Source organism: Dama dama, chromosome 1 (assembly GCF_033118175.1).
Source record: "Dama dama isolate Ldn47 chromosome 1, ASM3311817v1, whole genome shotgun sequence".
Lineage (NCBI taxonomy): Eukaryota > Metazoa > Chordata > Mammalia > Artiodactyla > Cervidae > Dama > Dama dama.
The window spans coordinates 79,963,696-79,987,183 of NC_083681.1; the positions used below are offsets into that span (position 1 = coordinate 79,963,696).

Genomic DNA, 23,488 nt, shown 5'->3' on the forward strand with positions numbered 1-23,488 from the left:
GGGCAGCTTATGCTGTGGTAACCACCCGGGAAGTCCTAGAGGCTCAGCCCTTGCCACCCGGGAAGACCTCTCAAAAGGCTGAACTAACAGCCCTAACTAGAGCCTTACACCTAGCAAAAGGAAAAAGGGCCAATATTTACACAGACTCCAAATATGCCTTCTTGATTGCCCATTCTCATGCGGCAATCTGGAAAGAGTGGGGTTTCCTGACCACTAAAGGATCCCCCATCTGTAATGCCCCCCACATTATTCGACTGTTAGATGCCTTATCTCTGCCCAAAGAGGTCGCTATCATACACTGCAAGGGACACCAAAATACTCATGACACTGTCGCTCTGGGTAATAATATGACAGATCAAGTGGCTCGACAAATCACCTTATAACAAGCCCCCAAGCCCTTGCTGACTTTTAGATCCACCCTCAACCCAGATTATTCCAGCGAGGAAGCCAGAGCCTTGCTGGCACAGGAAGGGGCTCAGAGGCACCCGTCGGGATGGATACTACTCCATAATAAACCGGTGCTTCCTGAGCGCCAGGCTAAGGCCATAATATCCCAAATCCACAATACCCTCCACATTGGGCCAAGGGCTCTCTTTTCCTTTCTCAGCCCTGTCTTTTCTCCCCTACATCTCAGACAGACCATATATGCTGTCCAACACTCCTGCCTAACATGTGCTTCCACCTCTCCTCAAGGAGGACTCCGACCCCCACAGGAGACTCACCAGCTAAGGGGACATATGCCCGGACAAGATTGGCAGATAGACTTCACCCACATGCCCAGACATCGAACCTACCGCTATCTGCTGGTCTTGGTGGACACCTTTTCAGGATGTGTCGAGGCCTTCCCCACCGCCCGAGAGACGGCAGTGGCGGTGGCAGAGGTCTTGACGACCCATCTCATTCCCAGATTTGGGTTGCCAAACTCTCTCCAGTCTGACAATGGGCCTGCATTTATCTCACAGATCTCCCAGCAGGTGGCTACGGCCCTGGGCATCGACTGGCATCTCCACATCCCCTATCGGCCCCAATCGTCAGGCAAAGTAGAACGGGTGAACGGCATCATCAAGACGCACCTGACCAAGCTTGCCTCAGAACTGCGGCTGTCTTGGGTCGACCTCCTTCCTCTGGCGCTCACTCGCATTCGCACCACACCTCATTCCAAAACAGGTTTGACCCCTTTTGAACTGCTCTACGGCAGGCCCTATCTCCTGACTCACCTCCCAGAGGGAGAGGTTCCCCCACTCATGGGGTACCTCCCCCTCTTCTCCCTCCTACAATCCTTGCTGAGAGAACACGCAGACCGGGTCCTGCCACAACCGACAGATGACGACGGGCCAACTCAGCCTCTGGCCCCGGGATATCAGGTACTGCTAAAAGCCTTGAGTCCCCGCCCGCTACAACCTCGCTGGATGGGGCCCCATACTGTAATCCTCACCACTCCCACGGCAGCCAAACTTCTGGGACACGAGCCCTGGTATCACCTGACCCAGCTCAAACGAGCTCCCCCGGGTCTCCCAGAGACAGGGGTGACCCCGGCCCAGGCCCCCCCTCCCAATTACTCCTACCACTCCACCCTCACGGGGCCGACCAAACTGACCATCACCCGAACCCCTCTGTCATCGATCCCAAAATAATTGAGGGACCACATCCCGATATCCGATGCTGACCTGGCATCACCCGCTGTGGCTGCTAACAATCACAGCTCTGGCCATACTTTTGGGCCCTGTCTCTTAAATAAGCTCTCGGCCTTTGTCAAACAGCGGCTCAACACGGTCCAGCTGATGGTGTTGCGACAGCAGTACCAAGGGCTTCCAACAAACACTCTGTGACAAAATTAACGGCAGACGCTCCCTGTCATCCCGGCCACACCCTACCGCTCACCGCCCCCGTTCAGCAGGAAGTAGCCAGAGAGAACCGGCGCCCCTTGTCCTATAGCAAAAAGGCTGGGATGAAAGGTGGGGCATGTTGAGGCATGCCCCGGAAAAGTGCCGCTGGCAAGTTCCAGAGGCTGACTAAACTTCCGTGGACCGACCCCCTGCAGCCAGGTCCAATCAGGTGCCGACACGGAGCCCTTGGACACCAACCGCCGCTGTAGCCTGTGCTTTCTTCCTTATATGGGAAGACCTGGCTTGGACGCCAGCCCTGGCTATAAAACCTCTCCCCACCCCTCATACCTCGCAGACTCCCTTTGTCTCCTCACTCACCCGCCCCCGGGAGTTCTGCCTGAGAGCGACCGCCCAATAAAGGCCTTCATCAATGGTCCTTAGAGGTGACTTTTTCTTCCCGCGGCATTTTCTAACAATCTTCTGCTTCTGTTAGGTTCATACCATTTCTATCCTTTATTGAACCCTATCTTTGCATGAAATGTTCCCTTGGTATCTCTTATTTTCTTGAAGAGATCTCTAGTCTTTCCCATTCTGTTGTTTTCCTCTATTTCTTTGCATTGATCACTGAGGAAGGCTTTTTTATCTCTCCTTGCTATTCTTTGGAACTCTGCATTCAAATGGGAATATCTTTTCTTTTCTCCTTTGCTTTTTGCTTCTCTTCTTTTCACAGCTATTTGTAAGGCCTCCTCAGACAGCCATTTTGCCTTTTTGCATTTCTTTTCCATGGGGATGGTCTTGATCCCTGTCCCCTGCACAATGTCATGAACCTCCATCCATAATTCATCAGGCACTCTGTCTACCAGATCTAGTCCCTTAAATCCATTTCTCACTTCCACTGTATAGTCATAAGGGATTTGATTTAGGTCATACTTGAATGGTCTAGTGGTTTTCCGTACTTTTCTCAATTTAGGTCTGAATTTGGCAATAAGGAGTTCATGATCTGAGCCACAGTCAGCTCCTGGTCTTGTTTTTGCTGACTGTATAGAGCTTCTCCATCTTTGGCTGCAAGGAATATAATCAATCTGTTTTTGTTGTTGGCCATCTGGTGATGTCCATGTGTAGAGTCTTTTCTTGTGTTTTTGGAAGAGGGTGGTTGCTATGACTAGTGCATTCTCTTGGCAAAACTCCATTAGCCTTTCTTTGCCCTGCTTCATTCTGTACTCCAGGGCCAAATTTGCCTGTTACTCCAGGTGTTTTGCTGACTTCCTACTTTTGCATTCCAGTTCCCTACAATGAAAAGGACATCTTAGCTCTGGGATTAAAGAAAATATGTGACTAAGGCAAAGCCCCAGACTCCCTATCAACCTACTTAAGAATTAACTCTCTCAATATCATCCAAGGACATTTAATTGAATCTGTGACTTCATAACATTCTCTACTATGTATGCTCTTTCTTGAATTATGTTATATTTTCCATAAAAATATGTCTACTGCATTTAAGTCTTTAGGAAAAAGTTCTGTGCTTATTATCTCTATTTTCTAAAATTGTTAATAGAGGACTTGCAGAGCTAACTGCTTTCTAGACATTTATTGCTAAGTATTTCTGTCTGTTAAAGTGGATAATAATGTACAAAGGATAGAAACATACTAGATTTGGGATTTTCCTTACTTACATTGTTCATACATTCAAGGATGATTCACTTAAAAATTTTTGGTGGGTTTAATGATTTTCTAAGTAGGTTTAATTTTGGTTTTCTTAAATAATTTGTCTTATATTATCCATACTGATTTGCATAATTAAAAATATTGGAAATTTCTTTTTTCTATTGACATGTAGTTGTAATACAATATTATATTAGTTTCAGGCATATAGCTTAGTGATTCCATGTTTTATATTCTCAATATATAGTTATAAAATGTAGTCTATATTTTCTGTTTTTATATCATATCTTGTATCTTCTTAATTTTATATCTAATAGTTTGGTTACCAGAGGGGGTGGGGGGCATGAGAGAGAGGCAGGATTTGTGAGTAAATCAGGGGGAGGGTTACATCATCTTGGTACCTGTCATGAGTGATTGTAGAACCTAGTCCATATTTCAACTGAATATTTCATGGTGACCTCAGTCAACATGAAGAAGAAAACCAATACCAAAGAATGGATCAATGGTCATCATTTTAGGTCACATAATTTTGAAAAAGTGTTTATATAGCAAAAGATAACTAGAACAGTAAGAGTAAATACATCAGAGAGAAACATTTCCATAAAATATAAAGTATCTGAAAACCGTTTATACATATATATGACACAGAACATATATCCAAAAAATGAAGTTTTTTTGTCAATAGTAAAAACAACAACAAAAATGAGCAAAATACTGAACAGATACTCTCACCATAAAGATATATAAACAACAAGTTAAAACACAACAGCTTTCACAACAAAGCCACAGTAAGATAATATTACACAAATGCTAGATGAACTGAAATTAAATACTGATCATAATTAATCTCTGCTTCATCTGATTTCTCATTGGGAAATTAACAGCAACACAGGTTTTCTTATTACTTTTGATATTTTTCTCAGTTTGTCCTTTTACTTATTTCTATAAATCTGGGAAATTTATTTTGCTAAAATGTATATAAATACTGCATATTTTGTATTGGAGAAGTGATCCTTAACAACAATTTCTGATGCCTTTTATATGTCACTGTCATTCTTGGTTCTCAGGATTCCAATACTAAAATATCACCTGTACTCCTGTGGAGATATTTTTGAGGCAAAGCTTAAACCACAACTAATTTTTAATAGTTCTCCACTAAAATCCAGAAGATGATGAGTGTGTTTCAAAAGAATTTTACTATTACTACTTGATTCTCTATTACACATATGTAATGTATGTAGAATGTGTATGTAGTGTATGTAGAATTGTCCTTGATCACCTAGTTCTATTCTTATCCTTTCTAATTTCTCCCTCAGTTACTTCCATTTCTCTCTCTCTCTCTCTCTCTCTCTTTTAAATTTATTTATTTTAGTTGGAGGCTAATTACTTTACAATATTGTAGTGGTTTTTGCCATACAATGACATGAATCAGCCATGGGTGTACATGTGTTCCGCATCCTGAATCCCCCTCCCACCTCCCTCCCCATCCCATCCCTCAGGGTCATCCCAGTACACCAGCCCTGAGCACCAGTCTCATGTATTGAACCTGGACTGGTGATCTGTTTCATATATGATAATACACATGTTTCAATTCTATTCTCTCAGATCATCCCATCCTTGCCTTTTCCCACAGGGTCCAAAAGTCTGTTCTGTACATCTGTGTCTCTATTTCTGTCTCACATATAGGGTTATCATTACCATCTTTCTAAATTCCATATATATGTGTTAGTATACTGTATTGGTCTTTATCTTTCTGGCTTACTTCACTCTGTATAATGGGCTCCAGTTTCATCCATCTCATTAGAACTGATTCAAATGAATTCTTTTTAATGGCTGAGTATTATTCCATGGTGTATATGTACCACAGCTTCCTTATCCATTCGTCTGCTGATGGGCATCTAGGTTGCTTCCATGTCCTGGCTATTGTAAACAGTGCTGCGATGAACATTGGGGTGCACGTGTCTCTTTCAGATCTGGTTTCCTTGGTGTGTATGCCCAGAAGTGGGATTGCTGGCTCATATGGCAGTTCTATTTCCAGTTCTTTAAGGAATCTCCACACTGCTTTCCATAGTGACTGTACTAGTTTGCATTCCCACCAACAGTTTAAGAGGGTTCCCTTTTCTCCACACCCTCTCCAGCATTTATTGCTTGTAGACTTTTGGATAGCAGCCATCCTGACTGGCGTGTAATGGTCATTGTGGTTTTGATTTACATTTCTCTGATAATGAGTGATGTTGAGCATCTTTTCATGTGTTTGTTAGCCATCTGTATGTCTTCTTTGGAGAAATGTGTGTTTAGTTCTTTGGCCCACTTTTTGATTGAGTCACTTAGTTTTCTGGAATTGAGCTGCAGGAGTTGCTTGTATATTTTTGAGATTAATTGTCAGTTGCTTAGTTTCCTATTATTTTCTCCCATTCTGAAGGCTGTCTTTTCACCTTGCTTATAGTTTCCTTTGCTGTGCAAAAGCTTTTAAGTTTAATTAGGTACTATTTGTTTATTTTTGCTTTTATTTCCAATATTCTGGGAGGTGGGTCATAGAGGATCCTGCTGTGATTTATGTCGGAGAGTGTTTTGCCTATGTTTTCCTCTAGGAGTTTTACAGTTTCTGGTCTTACATTTAGATCTTTAATCCAATTAGAGTTTATTTTTGTGTGTAGTGTTACAGGGTATAAAAATCCCTTGAATTACATTTTGTTCAGTCAGAACCTTGCTATAGCTTTTTCACAGGATGCTCCTCAAAACAATGAAGACTAGCATCATTTTGATCTACTCCCACTCAACAACTGAAACCTGATTTTGGGTAGTTACATTATTATTACAAGCCAGATAACCTGAAATATCTCACAATGGGATTTGTGTTTCATTAAAAATGAAGATCTTAAATAGTTTCAAAGCTTGTCTTAAGGAGAAAACATATTTCTCAGATATAAGCAAGTGTGGGAAAAAAAAAAGAAACCTATAGAGTTTTCCTGGTGCCTTGTTGACACTAGAACAATTCTATGTAGGCAAACAGTACCCAGATGAAGGTCTTCCTCAGAATGTAGTTCTCCGGCCCCCAAATCTATAATGATATAGAATGCACTGCATGGTTCTGAACTGAAGTACATTGTACCTCTCTCCTGCTGTAAGAATGACCAGGAGAGCCAGTGGGTGTATAAAGACAGTGTTGTTCTACAAGCAAGGCAGCACTTTTAGTAACATAAAGATTAGTAATATTTTGAGAGACTCTAGAAAGTATGCACTACATCAATTCAGTTCGGTTCAGTTAAGTCACTTAGTCCTGTCTGACTCTTCGCGACCCCATGAATCGCAGCACGCCAGACATCCCTGTCCATCACCAGTTTCTGGAGTTTACTCAAACCCATGTCCATCGAGTCTGTGATGTCATCCAGCCATCTCATCCTATGTCGTCTCCTTCTCCTCCTGCCCCCAATCCCTCCCAGAATCAGGGTCTTTTCCAATGAGTCAACTCTTCGCATCAGGTGGTCAAAGTATTGGAGTTTCAGCTTCAGCATCAGTCCTTCCAATGAACACCCAGGACTGATCTGCTTTAGGATGGACTGGTTGGATCTACTTGCAGTCCAAGGGACTCTCAAGAGTCTTCTCCAACATCATAGTTCAAAAGCATCAATTTTTTGACATTCGGCTTTCTTCACAGTCCAACTCTCACATCCATACAAGACTACTGGAAAAACTATAGCCTTGACTAGATGAACCTATGTTGGCAAAGTAATGTCTGTGCTTTTTAATATGCTATACAGATTGGTCATAACTTTCCTTCCAAGCCCAAAGAAAGGCAATCCCAAAGAATGCTCAAACTACTGCACAATTTCACTCAACTCACACGCTAGTAAAGTAATGCTCAAAATTCTCCAAGCCAGGCTTCAGCAATACGTGAACCATGAACTACATCAATTAGAAAAACATGTAATGAACTCTTGTACAAGAAACTTTTCAATTTAAAAATAAAAATTAATAGTCTCCTACAATCTCATAATGAATGTAATCTGTTTATGGAAAGGCATTTTTCGAGTATAATATGCACATAGAAAATGCATTTTCTGCATTTAGAAAAGGCAGAGGAGCAAGAATCAAATTGCCAACATCCACTGGATCATCAAAAAAGCAAGAGAGTTCCAGAAAAACATCTATTTCTGCTTTATTGACTATGTCAAAGCCTTTGGCTGTGTGGATCACAATAAACCAGAAAATTCTGAAAGAGATGGGAATACCAGACCACCTGACCTGCCTCTTGAAAAACCTGTATGCAGCTCAGGAAGCAACAGTTAGAACTGGACATGGAACAACAGACTGGTTCCAGATAGGAAAAGGAGTATGTCAAGGCTGTATATTGTCACCCTGCTTATTTAACTTATATGCAGAGTACATCATGAGAAACTCTGGGCTGGAGGAAGCACAAGCTGGAATCAAGATTGCCCGGAGAAATATCAATAACCTCAGATATGCAGATGACACCACCCTTATGGCAGAAAGTGAAGAAGAACTAAAGAGCTTCTTGATGAAAGTGAAAGAGGAGAGTGAAAAAGTTGAAGCTCAACATTCAGAAAACTAAATCATGGCACCTGGCCCCATCGTTTCATGGCAAATAGATGGGGAAACAGTGGCTGACCTTAATTTTAGGGGCCCCAAAATCACTGCAGATGGTCATTGCAGCCAAGAAATTAAAAGACACTTACTCCTTGGAAGGAAAGTTATGACCAACCTAGACAGCATATTAAAAAACAGAGACATACCTTTGCCAAGAAAAGTCCATCTAGTCAAGGCTACGGTTTTTCCAATAATCATGTATGGATGTGAGTGTTGGACTATAAAGAAAGCTGAGCACCAAAGAATTGATGCTTTTGAACTGTGGTGTTGGAGAAGACTCTTGAGAGTCCCTTGGACTGCAAGGAGATCCAACCAGTCCATCCTAAAGGAGATCAGTCCTGGGTGTTCATTGGAAGGACTGATGCTGAAGCTGAAACTCCAATACTTTGGCCACCTGATGCGAAGAGCTGACTCATTTGAAAAGACCCTGATGCTGGGAAAGATTGAGCGCAGGAGGAGAAGGGGATGACAGAGGATGAGATGGCTGGATGACATCACAGACTCGATGGACATGGGTTTGCGTGGACTCCGGCAGTTGGTGATGGAGAGGGAGGTCTGGCGTGCTGCGATTCATGGGGTCGCAAAGAGTCGGACATGAATGAGTGACTGAACTGAACTGAACTGTGATAATATTGCTTATCTAATCTATATCAAGTGTCAATGTACCTGACTCAAATTGTTTTATTGGAGCTGGGACATACCGTTTATTCATATATTATGGACAGCTGCTTTTGTGATACAGGACAAGACTGTTTATTTATGACCAAAATTTATGGCCTAAAACCCTAAAATATACACTATTAAATAGCTCAGGGCTTCGCAGTTAGTGCTAGTGGTAAAGAACACAACTGCCAATGCAGGAGACATAAAAGACACAGGTTTGGTCCCTGGGCTGGGAAGATTCCCTGAAGCAGGTCAAGGCAACCCACTCCAGTATTCTTGCCTGGAGGATCCCATGGACAGAGGAGCCTGGTGGGTTACAGTCCATGGAATCACAAAGAGTCAGACACGACTGAAGCTGCTTAGCATGCACACAAATACTTCAAAGAAAAGTCTGTCAAGTCATGATCTAATGCATTGAAACAAATTTGAACTGGTACCATTTTTACATAATTTCAAATAACCCAATGGTGAATATTTCTGTACATGTATTTCAGTGGACGTATTCATTCTTCACTCTTGGGCATAATTGTAGGAGAGGTATGTTGGGGTTCTAGCACGTTTATGTGCAGCTCTAGTATGAATAGACTCTGCTATGGTGTTTACTAAGTGCAGTGGCAATTCTCAACCTACTGCCAATGTGTAAAAGCCACGGCTGACTCACATCCTCCCCAGATACCGCACTTGTTTACACTTTGCCATTTGGTCAGTCAGTTCAGTCACTCAGTCATGTCCGACCCTTTGCGACCCCATGGACTGCAGCACGCCAGGCTTCCCTGTCTATCACCACCTCCCGGAGCTTACCCAAACTCATGTCCATCGAACTGAGGATGCCATCCAAACATCTCATCCTCTGTCATCCCCTTTTCCTCCTATCTTCAATCCTTCACAGCTTCAGAGTCTTTTCCAATGAGTCAGCTCTTCGCATCAGGTGGTCAAAGTATTGGAGTTTCAGCTTCAGCATCAGTCCTTCCAATAAATGTTCAGGACTGACTTCTTCTAGGATTGACTGATTTGCTCTCCTTGCATACTACAATTTCTAACATTTTATTTACTTCAGTGCTAAATAGGTGGATATCCACTTTTGTGATGAGTCTATGAGTTTCTGAATCTGAATAACAGAAGAGACAAAAGGGTCAACTTTGAAAATGTTTGCCCTTCTGAGACTTATACTACTTAAATGGCTTCATGTTACCACTACTTTAGGTTAAACAGTTTACATGTATCAAACAATTTCTTGTTTGAATATGAAGTGATTATTATTTTCTTTCTTTCTTTCTTTTTTTTTTGCAATTTTCAAGCCCTTTCCAGTACTGGGGGTGAATTTACACAGAAGTAGAGTCATATTTTATAGGGACAGATTGTACCAGCTGGAAAGGACCTTAGAGGTAATCTAGCTGAAGCCTCTATTTAACTTCAGGGAACCTGAGGGATAGAAAGGAAGAGTGATGTGTTAAATTTAGAGTGGACTTGCTGTCTGGTCCATAGCATGTTTGTACCTAAAGAGAGAGATGTCCAGGGAGGATAAACTTTGCTGCCTCTGGCTATAACACAGAACCTCTACTTCCTGGTGTACTGAACATTATTACTGCAGGATTTATAATGAATATACTTGTTCAACCCATAACTAGTATGCCGCTATCTGTCCTCTATGTTAGACATTTACCCAAATCTAACATTGTTTTTGCCATATTTATACTTTGTTATTTCAGTGGCAAGGATGAAAGACAAGGTCAAGATACATGACTAAAATAGTAACACATGACACACTCATTGATAAATTGCATTTGGACAATGATATTTACCATCACACATTGCACTGGTTGTGTGAGAAGAATGTGGTGTTGAAAGATTAAATGGGAAAAGAATGAAGACTACTGAGATAGAGTGTTAATATATTATATTAGTAAACCAATAATTAATGGCAAAATACTGAAACCATGGGCTTCCCTTGTGGCTCAGCTGGTAAAGAATTTGCCTGCAATACGGGAGACCTAGGTTTGATCCCTGGGTTAGGAAGATCTCTTGCAGAAGGGAAAGGCTACCCACTCCAGGATTCTGGCCTGGAGAATACCGTGGACTGTTTAGTCCATGAGGTGGCAAAGAGTCAGACACGACTGAGCGTCTTTCACTCACTCATTGACACCATATTTTGTCTGACTTTAATATATTCCAGCCAATGTTTTCTGCCATGTTACTCCTCATAAGCAAACAGTTCAAAAGAAGTTTGAGTGAATTAATGAAGTATACCAGAAATAGAAACCTATAAACCTTTTATATTATAGAATAGCTATCTTACGGGGTTTTTACCATGAGAACTCTTCTTAACATGCCATAATGTTTTACAAATACCACCATGAGTAACAAAGGAATTTCATAGACTTTATTTTTGCATTCTGTAATAATTTTACCTAAGGACATTTTACAATGGCAGCTGGAAAATTTAAGACCATCTGAAGCTTTTAACTTTACAATTTTAATGTGTAAATAAGAGTGTTCTTCAGTAGTTTATGATATTTCAAATATATAATTGGATTGCAGCCTAGCTTTCTCAGCAAACTGATTCAGTGTTTTAGCCTTCAGGAAGCCATATCAAAGTCAGATGTAATAGTCAAATATCAAGAAATGATAGCTTCTTACTTGTACTGCAATTAACAAATACATATATCTTTATAAGAATATTATCTTAGTGTCCACAACAATTTTATGCACCTTCCAAAAAACTGTTGTGTATATACATACAATATGTATACACTGTTGTGAGGTATGTGTCTATGTGTGTATGTGTGTTAAGGTATTTAATGAATCTTCAGTTAATTTTGGGTTATCGAGATATAAGTAATAGTCAAAAAATATTGCCTACTGTTTTTAGATAAATTCATATTCATTTATTTTATATCCCAGGCAAAATTCAGTGCTTGGTTAACAACGATGGAATGAATGCTCAGTTCTTTAGCAAAGAATGCTCACAAACAGGGTGATATAAAGCAACGCCTTAAAGGTGATTGTAAACCATAGAGAGGTGGGCATTTAACCAGGGTTGACAATGAGGAGGAAGGAAAGAAAATTGTCTTGGAAGAAGTGCAGAAGAATTGATAGCTGATAACAACAGCACTCTATTGTACTTTAACAAGTAGACAGCTCTTCTGTATATCTTTATAATCTAATCTTTAGATATCTTATTTTTATCTAACTTTATTCAAATGTAATTGGCTAATTCCACGTGTAATTATAAGTGCACAACGTGATATATGTCTACATTTGTGAGATGGTTACCACAGTAAGGTTGATTAACACATGCTTTGCCTCATAGTTTCCCATTCTGAGTGTGTATATAGTGAGGGGGGTTAAGAGCTACATTTTTTTCCACAAATTTCTCAAGTTTTCATTATTGTTAACTAGAGTCACCATATACATTTAGATCCCCCTGAATTATTCATCAAATAACAAAGCTTGTACAGTTTTACCAATATCACCAATTTCCCCTACCTTTCAGGCCTTAGCAACATTCAACTCATTCTGTTTGTATGAATTTCATCTCTTTTTTTTTTGACTGTAGCACTCAGCTTGCCAGGATCTTAGTTCCCTGATCAGGGATCAAACTGGACCCAGTTAGTGAAAGCATTGAGTTCTAATCAGTGGGCTGCCAGGGAATTTCTGAATTTGACATTTTAGATTCTACATATATGTGAGATCATATAGTACTTGTCTCCCTCTGTATTAATATTTCACTTAGCACATGGCCTCACAGTTCTTCCATGTTGTAGCAAACATGACTTCTAAACACATGGACGTATACACTTCATTTCAGTTCAGCTCAGTCGCTCAGTTGTGTCCAACTCTTTGGAGGCCTGCAGCACGCCAGGCCTCCCTGTCCATCACCAATGCCCAAAGTTTACTTAAACTCAAGTCCATTGAGTCGGTGATGCCACTTCAAAATCTGAATAACTGTCAGATCCTCTGACTACAACCTTTTCATTTCCCTGATTGAACCTTTTTAAAATTTGACTGAATATCTCTATCCAAAGTAACTTTCCTTTTTGGCTAGTTTTAGATATTTTTGTTTTGAAATTATAGCCCTTTATGTTTTATTTCGTGATGAATTTGAGGCCAATTGTGAATTATTACTTGACTGTTTTTTGTTTGTTTTTAGTACTAACTTCAGTAGTGCATAAACTATAAGATCTATAATAATATATAAAAAGGCTACAGGCTCAAAGATCACTGAGTAAATGCACAATAAATCTTAGTGTAATTGAAAACAATGCTTGAATTAAACAATGAACAAAAATTACTACAATGGAAAAGACAGAAACCTTTTTCACATAGACAAAGTGCCATATATATATATATGTATGTATGTATATATACATATATACACACACATACATATAATAAGTATATATATATTACATTTATATATATGTATGTATATATATATGTATTATAGATACACATACACACACATATATATATATATATATATATATATATATAAATCCTTAAAGCATTATGAAACATGACATGTGTGGGGGAAGCAAAATTAGGATTTAATACAAATATCACTTTAAGAATTTGAGAAATTATTCTCATGTATTCTTTTAATTTTAGTAAATCAACAATCAATATATTATATGAATGCACATATGTACACAAATGCCTAATACAGATAACTAAAACCATTTATTTTTCAATTTTTCCAGGGCCTGTTTTACATCTTTGTTCCTTAGGCTGTAAATCAGAGGATTTAACATAGGAATCACAAGAGTGTAAAACAATGAGGTCATTTTGTCTTCATCTAGAGAGTACGAAGAACTCGGCCTGAAATACATAAAGAGCAGAGTTCCCTGGAAAATTGCCACAGCAGTTAGGTGGGAGGTACAGGTGGAGAAAGCTTTGAACCTCCCTTCAGCAGAATGGATCTTCAAGACTGATAGGATGATATAACAATAAGAGACAAGGACTCCTGAAATGGAGCTTAATTCAATAAAGCCAAAAATCATGAATATCACTAACTCATTGACCTGTGTGTCTGAGCAAGATATCAACAGGAGAGGAGGAACATCACATAAAAAGTGGTTAATCTCATTTGACCCACAGAAGCATAAGCGGAATGCTAATGTCGTGTTTATCAAAGCATCTATCACCCCCACCAGGTAAACCCCCGCCATGAGCAGGGAGCACAGCCTGCTGGACATGCTGACCGCATAGAGCAAGGGGCTGCTGACGGCCTTGTACCGGTCATAGGCCATCACTGCCAGCAGGAGACACTCAGAATCTACAAAGGTACAGAGAACCAAGAATTGCAGCGCGCAGCCGCAGAAAGAGATTGACTTGTTCTTGGCAAATAGGTCCGCGAGCATCTTAGGGCCGATGGCTGTGGAATAGCAGAGGTCACAGAAGGAGAGGTGGCTGAGGAAAAAGTACATGGGCGTGTGCAGCTGGGGATCCATCCGAATCAGGGTTATCATTCCAAGATTTGCCAGAAGGTTGATGAGATAAACAAGGAGAAACATTGTAAATAGGATCACTTTGTTCTCAGTGTTATCAGTAATTCCCAAGAAAATGAACTCAGTAAAGGAGGAACAATTCTCTCTACTCATTCTTCTTTGTTCTTTTCTAACGTTTAGAAAGTGATCAAGAAAAGGACATGTTATGTGTAACACTTCTGCATAAGATAGATCATGATTTTTTTCTATAATTATATTTTTATATTTAGAAAATAATTCATGATAGGTGAATGTACACTTGAAGAGGGATAGCTGTATACTAAGCAATAATAAAAATTATCTGGAATTGAACTTTGAGAAATAGTGATGTAAATTTAGATATCATTCATGAGGTATGCTACTTTCTACAATCTCCTGTCTGAGCATTATTTTCCTTATCTCAGTGGGTAGATATTGGTCAATTTCACTCTCCTTATTTCTTCAAAATAATTTGTAAGAGACACCAGTGGTAGAGAAGCCAGGTTTAAGACATGAGACTAAGCATTTTCTATGCTTGAAAATATTCACTTGAATACATGATTAGAGAAGTATGAAAAATGATTAGAAAAGATAATTACAAAATTTATGTTTCTCAAAAACACATGATCAGTTTGAGTCTTTAGCTTAGTTCCAGAAACAATGAGTATAACACTGACTAATGTTAATAAAAATAAAAATATGGTACAGATTTTAGTTTATGTTGTGTTTAGTATTTGGAGATACATGAAATAAGTATTATTTACCTTTTTGCTAGAAATTTATAATTGCTTTCCCACAGTGCTCATTATCTCTTTTTGTAGTAGTTGTAGTCAAGGGATGAATCTATTGACCAGTGGAAGAAAAAAGTTAAAAGGAAATAAAAGCAACAGAATGTACCACGTACATTTGCTCACTTTAGATTTTAAATCTCCTTTAATTTAATAAAATGTAAATAAAAAGAGTGACAGTAAATACTTTTAAAATACATAGACTTCTCTCTATGTTATATGTATGTATTTATGTGTGTGAATATGTATATATATATTTAATGTATCTGAGAATAGAATGTAAGTAATAGACTTTTTCCTTCAGTTCAGTTCAGTTCAGTTGCTCAGTCATGTCCGACTCTTTGCGACCCCCAGGGCACATGTATGGTTCACGTGGAGATGAATTTGTACATGTTTTTAATTTTACTGTGGTACCTACATTATTTTTTCAATAAAACAATATATACTTTAAATTGTTTTTTAATACTTCTCAAATGATAAAAAGAGTAAAGGCTTTCCCATGAACCAAGGACAAAATGAAATAAATTAAAAGTAATTATGTGTGGATATTAACAAGTTCAGACTCATTCAATTCTGAGAAGAAAATATTATTACTAACCATTAAATGCACGTTTTAGAGAATAGACAGGCATAAAATATTTCATTTACAAAAACTTTGCTTTTCTCAAAAACTTAAGTATTTTCTCCTATATTCTTTAAGTTAGGACCTAGAAACCTACCTGAGATGAGCAGGGCCTGAGTAGCTGAATAACAACCAGTGAGTGTTAGTCACTCAGCCGTGTCCAGCTCTTTGTGACCCCATGTGACCTTGCCTGGGTCCTCTGTCCACGGAAATCTCCAGGCAAGAATACTGGAGCGGGTTGCCATTCCCTTCTCCCGGGGATCTTCCCCATCCAGGGATCAAACCTAGCTCTCTTGCACTGCAAGCAGACGCTTTACCATCTGAACCACCAGGGAAGAACCCTGGCAGATGGTCTTTTATTTTACCAGGTACATTGGGACTTAAATCCCAGAGCTACTGCCCTTAGGCTTTGATGTTATATAAACACTTCATTAATTATATTTCTGCTTCTCTATATTCCCTTGAGAATTCAAAACAACTTAGCCCCAGCTGAGTTTTTGTGCTTCACTGTTGTTACCAAATTGCTCTGTGTTGGGAAGAAAACTGCAAATTGTAGGACTGCTTGACAGTTACCCTGAAACTATTTCCTCCTTTTCTAGTAAAACAGGAAACCTAAAGAAACTCAAAAAGATCCCTCCCTCCATCACTTCTAACTTCTTTGCATTATTCATTGTGTTTTTGAAGCATTCTCCTTCATACCTCATTTCAGAGTATAACTAGACTCTAGCTGTATTTTCTTTTATATTGAAATATAATACTTACATTACATATGCCATAAAATTCACCCTTTTAATGTATACAGGTTTTTGTTTGTTTCAGTTTTATCTTGTTTTCAAGGCTTTTCAGTCTTCACCACTATCTGCCTACAGAACATTTTCATCAATTCAGTAAGAAGCCTATACCTATTAGTCTCATTCCCTGTCCCTGCTGACCCCAGCCCTGGCAACCACTAATCTATGTTCTGACCCTGTGCAGTGTCTTATTCTTAGTCTTGCATATAAACGGAATCATGCCATATGTATTGTATTTTTTCTTCTCTCAGACTTTTTTTATTCAGCGAAATATTATCAAGGCTCATCCGTGTTGTTCATGTGTCAGAATCAGAATTCTGTTTCATTGAAGGGCACAGTAATATTTTATTTTATGGATACTACACACTATACTGACCCATTATTCAGCTGGCTAAACGTTGGGTTGTTTCTGCTCTTTATCTGTCACAGATAATGATGCTCTGTTATTGTCAGCACTACAATATTGGCAGCCCTCAACACCAAACATTATCTTACTCCTATTATCCAACCACATACCAAAGGGTATTTCATTAATTTCATGTCTCCCTCACATCCTCTAAACAATGTATTTTTTTTTTTCTGAGTTAAATTAATTTGTTTATGTAAGAAATCTCTGTACTAAATTTAAGGCCTCAGAAATTAGAGCAATGTTTATTTTGTGTTTTCTAAACTTCATGGCACAAGGATTTGAAAAGGTGGTACTTTCTAAATATTCGCCATTAAGTATTTATGACTTAAAGTATTAATATGTATTAATTATGACTTAAAGTATTAATGTGGAAAATAATGTGCCATGCTCAGTTGCTCAATCATGTCCAACTCTTTGCAAGTCCCTTGGACCACAATCTGCCAGGCTCCTCTGTCCATGGAATTTTCCCAGCAAGAATACTGAAATTGGGTTGCCATTTCTTCCTCCAGTCGATCTTCCCAAATCTTGGATGGAACCTGTGTCTCTTGTGTCTCCTACATTGGCTGGCAGATTCTTTAGCACTGAGTCACCTGGGAAAATAATGTGAAAAATAGTAGTACTCTTGTTTTGAAATTTTTTCTACAGATATAGCTTAATTGTACAAAAATGTCTTAATGATCTGGATAACCATCATGGTGTCATCACAAACTTAGAGCCAGACATCCTATAGTGTGAAGTCAAGCGGACCTTGGAAAGGGCTACTATGAACAAAGCTAATGGAGGGGATGGAATTCCAGCTGAATTATTTCAAATCTTAAAAATGATGCTGTTAAAATGCTGCACTCAATATGCCAGCAAACTTGGATAACTCACACGTGGTCACAAGACTGGAAAAGGTCAGATTTCATTCCAACCTGAAAGAATGGCAATGACAAAGAATGCTCAGACTACCATGCAATTATGCTCCTTATACAAGCTTGCAAGGAAATGCTCAAAATCCTTTAAGCTAGGCTTCACCAAATGGTAAAGCGTCTGCCTGTAATGTGGGAGACCCAGATTCGATCCCTGGGTCGGGAAAATCCCCTGGAGAAGGAAATGGCAACCCACTCCAGTGTTCTTACCTGGAAAATTCCATGGATGAAGAAGCCTGGTAGATGACAGTCCATGGAGTCGCAGAGTCGGACATGACTGAGCGACTTCACTTTCACTTTCAACAGACATGAACTGAGAACTTCCAGATGTACAAGCTGGATTTAGAAAGGGCAGAGGAACCAGAAATCAAATTGCCAACATCAGTTGGATCACAGAAAAAAAAGCAAGAGAATTTCAGAAAAATATCTACTTCTACTTCATTGACTATGCAAAACCCTTTGACTGTGTGGATCACAATGAACTGTGGGAAATTCTTAAAAAGATGCAAATACCATACCACATTATCTGCCTCCTGATAAACCTGTATGCAGTCAAGAAACAACAGTCAGGATCAGACTTGGAACAATGGACTGGTTCAAAATTGGGAAATGAGTACATCAAGGTTGTATATTGTCACCATGTTTATTTAACTTGTATATGCAGAGTACATCATGCTAAATTCCAGACTGGATGAAGCCCAAGCTGGAATCAAGATTGCCTTAAGAAATAACAAAAACCTCAGATATGCAGATGGTACCACCCTAATGGCAGAAATGAAGAGGAACTAAAGAATCTCTTGATGAAGGTGAAAGAAGAGAGTGAAAACAATGACTTAAAACTCAACATTCAAAAAACAAAGATTATGGTATCTGGTCCCATCACTTCATGGCAAATAGATGGGAAAAAAGTGGAAGCAATGATAGATTTTATTTTTCTTGGGCTCCAAAATCACTATGGACATTGAAATTAAAAGATGCCTGCTCCTTGGAAGGAAAGCTATGACAAACCTAGAGAGTGTATTAAAAAGCAGAGATATCACTTTGCTGACAAAGAGCCAAACAGCTAAAGGTATGGTTTTCCTAGTAGTCATGTAAGTTTGTGAGAGTGGTACCATAAAGAAGACTGAGGGCTGAAGAATAGGTGCTTTCAAAGTGTGGTCTTCTCCAGCGCTGGAGAAGACTGGGATCAAACCAGTCAATCCTGAAAGAAATCAACCCTGAATATTCACTGTAAAGGCTGATGCTGATGTTGAAGCTCCATTTCTTTGGCCATCTGCTGTGAAGAGCCAACTCACTGGAAAAGACCTTGATGCTGGGAAAGATTGAGGGCAGGAGGGAAGGGGTCGGCAGTGTATGAGATTGTTGGAAGGCATCACCAACTCGATGGACATGAGTTTGAGTAAACCCAGGAAGATAGTGGAGGATAGCAGAGCCTGGCGTGCTACAACTCATGGGGTTGCAGAGAGTCCAACATGACTTAGCAACTGAACAACAATAATGATACTTATATATAGATACAGATATCTCAAAAGTGAGGAAAGTGTCTGAAAATCATGCATCTATATATCTGACAAAGAACTTGTACCCAAACTTTATGAAAATCTCTCATCAATAATAAAAATCAAATTAGCAAAATTTACACAAAAGATTGAATAGATACTCTCACCAAGTATATATTTAAATAGCAAGGTTATGTATAACAGCTTGCTCAGCATCTTTACTTATTAGGGAAATGACAATAAAGTAACAATGGGTTAAAATTAAAAATGCCGTTTATGCCTAATTTTTTGTTTTATCTGAATTTTCGTTTGGTATTTAACAGGAACACAGATTATATTCTTATTTGTTTGGGTTAATTTTCTATTTATTTTTTTGTTTCCTGCTTTTTCTTGTGTGTGTGTGTGTGTGTGTGTGTGTTTTTCTGTAAACCTAAGAAACTCATCTAGCAAAATTTCATATCATTAGTACATTTTTAAATTGGGAAAAAAGATTCATAGGGACAATTTTTGATACCTTTTTAATGTCTTTGCCATTGCCATTCTTGGTGTGATCAACAAAATACTCAAATATCAAATGCATTACTGTGGAGATTTTGTTAAGAAAAAGCTCAAATCACATAACTAATTGCTAATAATTTTCTACTGGTTAAAATCAAGAAACTGATGCACATATGTCACAGAAGAATTTCAGTATCATTATTAACCTCTCTGGCACATATTTGTTGTATATAGAATTGCCCTTGATTACCTCCTACTATTTCTATCCAAATTAACTTTCCCTCAGGTACTTCCTGATCTTCTGGGATTCAAAACTCCCTTAAGTTGCATTTTATTCAACCAGAACCCAACTTTCACTTTGTAATAGCTCCTCAAGACCATATAGACTATCATGCCTTCAATCTTTTCCCACCTAGCCATTTAAAACTGAGTTTGGGTAGCTATGTTACAATTGCAAGCTGGATAAACTAAAGTGTCTCCCAAAGGGATCTGTGTCTTATTAAAAATGGAGACCTTAAATAATTGGAAAACATGTCTCAAGGAGAAAATGTATTCCTCAGGTACAAACAAGTAAGACAAAATACAATCTATACTTAGGGTTTCTCTAGTGCCCCTGCTGAGAGTAAAATTGTGTGTAAGTAAATGTCTACCCGGAAGATTAATTTTTCAGGACACAGCTGTATGTTCCTCAAACTCGGAGTACTGAGATGCAGAGCTCACTGCATGATAGGGAACCAAAGTTCATTATGTCCCACTGTTGGTGGGAGAAAGACTAGGAAAACTCTGTGAAAGGCTATGGACTGCGCTGTTCTAAAAACAGATCAGCTCTCCTAGTAACATAAACATTAACTATGCACTGAGATACTCTAAGAAATAGTGCACTATGTCAGTTTCACAAATATATTAGCACTTATTTTGCACAAGAAACTGTTAGATTAAAAAAAGTAAAATTCAGCAATTTTCAGTGAACATATTTTGTTTATGGAATTTTTTAGAAGAGTACAATACACATAAAGAAAATGTCCTTCTATAAAAGTATACTACAAGGAAATTTTCAATAATGATAAGATGCTAAACTCAGAACACCAAAGATAAAACATACCTAGTGTCTCAGAAACTGTCATCCCACAGCAATCACAGATTGATATCCAATATGATATCTTGGGCTTCCCTGATGGCTCAGTGGTAAAGAATCCACCTGCAAATCAGGAGACACGGCTTCTATCCCCAGGCCAGGAAGATCACGTGGAAGAGGAGATGGCAAACCATTCCAGTATTCTTGCCTAAGAAATCCCATGGACAGAGAAGCCTGGTGGGTCTATGGGTCACAAAGTTGGACAAGACATAGTAACTAAACAACCACCACCACAATGATACTTTAGTTTTAATATGTTTCAGTAATATTGTAGCATAATCATATAGGTTTCATATTTTCATTTCTGACTTCTTTCACTCAATATTATTTTTGTGAAATTCCCCTACACTTTTGTATGTCAAGGCAGTTCACTTATCTTCATGGTTGTGTACTTTTCCTAAGTATAAGCTTACTGTCTCCAAGGCAAACCATTCAATATCAGAGTAATCCAAGTCTGTGTCCTGACCAGTAATGCTGAAGAAGCTGAACTTGGACAGTTCTATGAAGACCTACAAGACTTCCAGAACTAGCACCCAAAAAAGATGTCCTTTTCATTATAGGGGACTGAATGGAAAAGTAAGAAGTCAAGAAACACCTGGAGTAACAGGCAAATCTGGCCTTGGAGTAAAGAATGAAGCAGGGCAAAGGCTAATAGAGTTCTGCCAAGAGAACGCACTGGTCATAGCAAACACCCTCTTCCAACAACACAAGAGAAGACTCTATACATGGACATCACCAGATGGCCAATGCCAAAATCAGATTGATTATCTTCTTTGCAGTCAAAGATAGAGAAGTGCTATACAATCAGCAAAAACAAGACTGGGAGCTGACTGTGGCTCAGATCATGAGCTCCTTATTGCCAAATTCAGATTGAAATTGAAGAAAGTGGAAAAAACCACTAGACCATTCAGGTACGACCTAAATCAAATCCCTTATGACTATACAGTGGAAGTGAGAAATAGATTTAAGGGATTAGATCTGAGAGACAGAGTGGCTGATGAACTATCAATGGAGGTTTGTGACATTGTACAGGAGACAGGGATCAAGATCATCCCTAAGAAAAAGAAATGCAAAAAAGCAAAATGGCTGTCTGAGGAGGACTTACAAATAGCCGTGAAAAGAAGGGAAGTGAAAAGCAAAGGAGAAAAGGAAAGATATACCCATTTGAATGCAGAGTTCCAAAGAATAGCAGGGAGAGATAAGAAAGCCCTCCTCAGCAATCAATGCAAAGAAATAGAGGAAAACAACAGAATGGGAAAGACTAGGGATCTCTTCAAGAAAATTAGAGATACCAAGGGAACATTTCATGCACAGATGAGCTTAATAAAGGACCTTAATAAGGGGCCTAACAGAAGCAGAAGATATTAAGAAGAGGTGGCAAGAGTACACAGAAGAACTGTACAAAAAGTTCTTCATGACCCAGATAATCATGATGGTGTGATCACTCACCTAGAGCCAGACATCCTGGAATGTGAAGTCAAGTGGGCCTTAGGAAGCATCCATATGAACAAAGCTATTGGACGTGATGGAATTCCAGTTGAGTGTTTTCAACTACTGAAAGATGATGCTTTGAAAGGGCTGTACTCAATATGCCACCAATTTGGAAAACTCAATCATGGCCACAGGACTGGAAAAGGTCAGTTTTCATTCCAATCCCAAAGAAAGGCAATGCCAAAGAATGCTCAGACTACCGCACAATTGCACTCCTCTCACACGCTAGTAAAGGAATGCTCAAAATTCTCCAATCCAGGCTCCAGCAGTACATGAACTGTGAACTTCCAGATGTTCAAGCTGGTTTTAGAAAAGGCAGAGGAACCAGATCAACTTGCCAACATCTGCTGGATCATCGGAAAAGCAAGAGAGTTCCAGAAAAACATCTATTTCTGCTTTATTGACTATGCCAAAGCCTTTGACTGTGTGGATCACAATAAACTGTGGAAAATTCTGAAAGAGATGGGATACCAGACCACCTGACCTGCCTCTTGAGAAACCTGTATGCAGCTCAGGAAGCAACAGTTAGAACTGGACATGGAACAACAGACTGGTTCCAAATAGGAAAAGGAGTACATCAAGGCTGTATATGGTCACCCTGCTTATTTAACTTATATGCAGAGTACATCATAAGAAATGTTGGGCTGGAAGAAGCACAAGCTGGAATCAAGATTGCTGGGAGAAATATCAATAACCTCAGATATGCAGATGACACCACCCTTATGGCAGGAAGTGAAGAAGATCTAAAGAGCCTCTTGATGAAAGTGAAAGAGGAGAGTGAAAAAGTTGGCTTAAAGCTCAACATTCAGAAAACTGAGATCATGGCATCTGGTCTCATCACTTCATGGCAAATAGATGGGGAAACAGTGGAAACAGTAGCTGACTTTACTTTTTTGGGCTCCAAAATCACTGCAGATGGTGACTGCAGCCATGAAAGTAAAAGACACTTACTCCTTGGAAGGAAAGTTAGGACCAACTTAGTTCAGTTCAATTCAGTCGCTCAGTCGTGTCCAACTCTTTGTGACCCCATGAATCACAGCATGCCAGGCCTCCCTGCCCATCACCAACTCCCAGAGTTTACCCAAACTCATGTCAGTGATGCCATCCAGCTATTTCATCC

At 39.2% G+C, this 23,488-nt stretch overlaps 1 protein-coding gene across 1 annotated transcript; it reads right to left on the minus strand.

Annotated features, from left to right (window-relative positions):
* Window positions 1-13,429: 13,429 nt before the first annotated feature.
* Window positions 13,430-14,362, minus strand: LOC133056456 (olfactory receptor 5W2-like). Its single transcript, XM_061141776.1, has one exon. It carries the CDS (start codon window positions 14,357-14,359, stop codon window positions 13,430-13,432), a length of 930 nt encoding a protein of 309 aa, XP_060997759.1. The 5' UTR covers window positions 14,360-14,362.
* Between the last annotated feature and the right edge of the window lie 9,126 nt (window positions 14,363-23,488).

Bases quoted from the DNA above. Each gene is read 5' to 3' on its own strand.
- LOC133056456 (XM_061141776.1), bottom strand. From the start codon at position 14,359: ATGAGTAGAGAGAATTGTTCCTCCTTTACTGAGTTCATTTTCTTGGGA.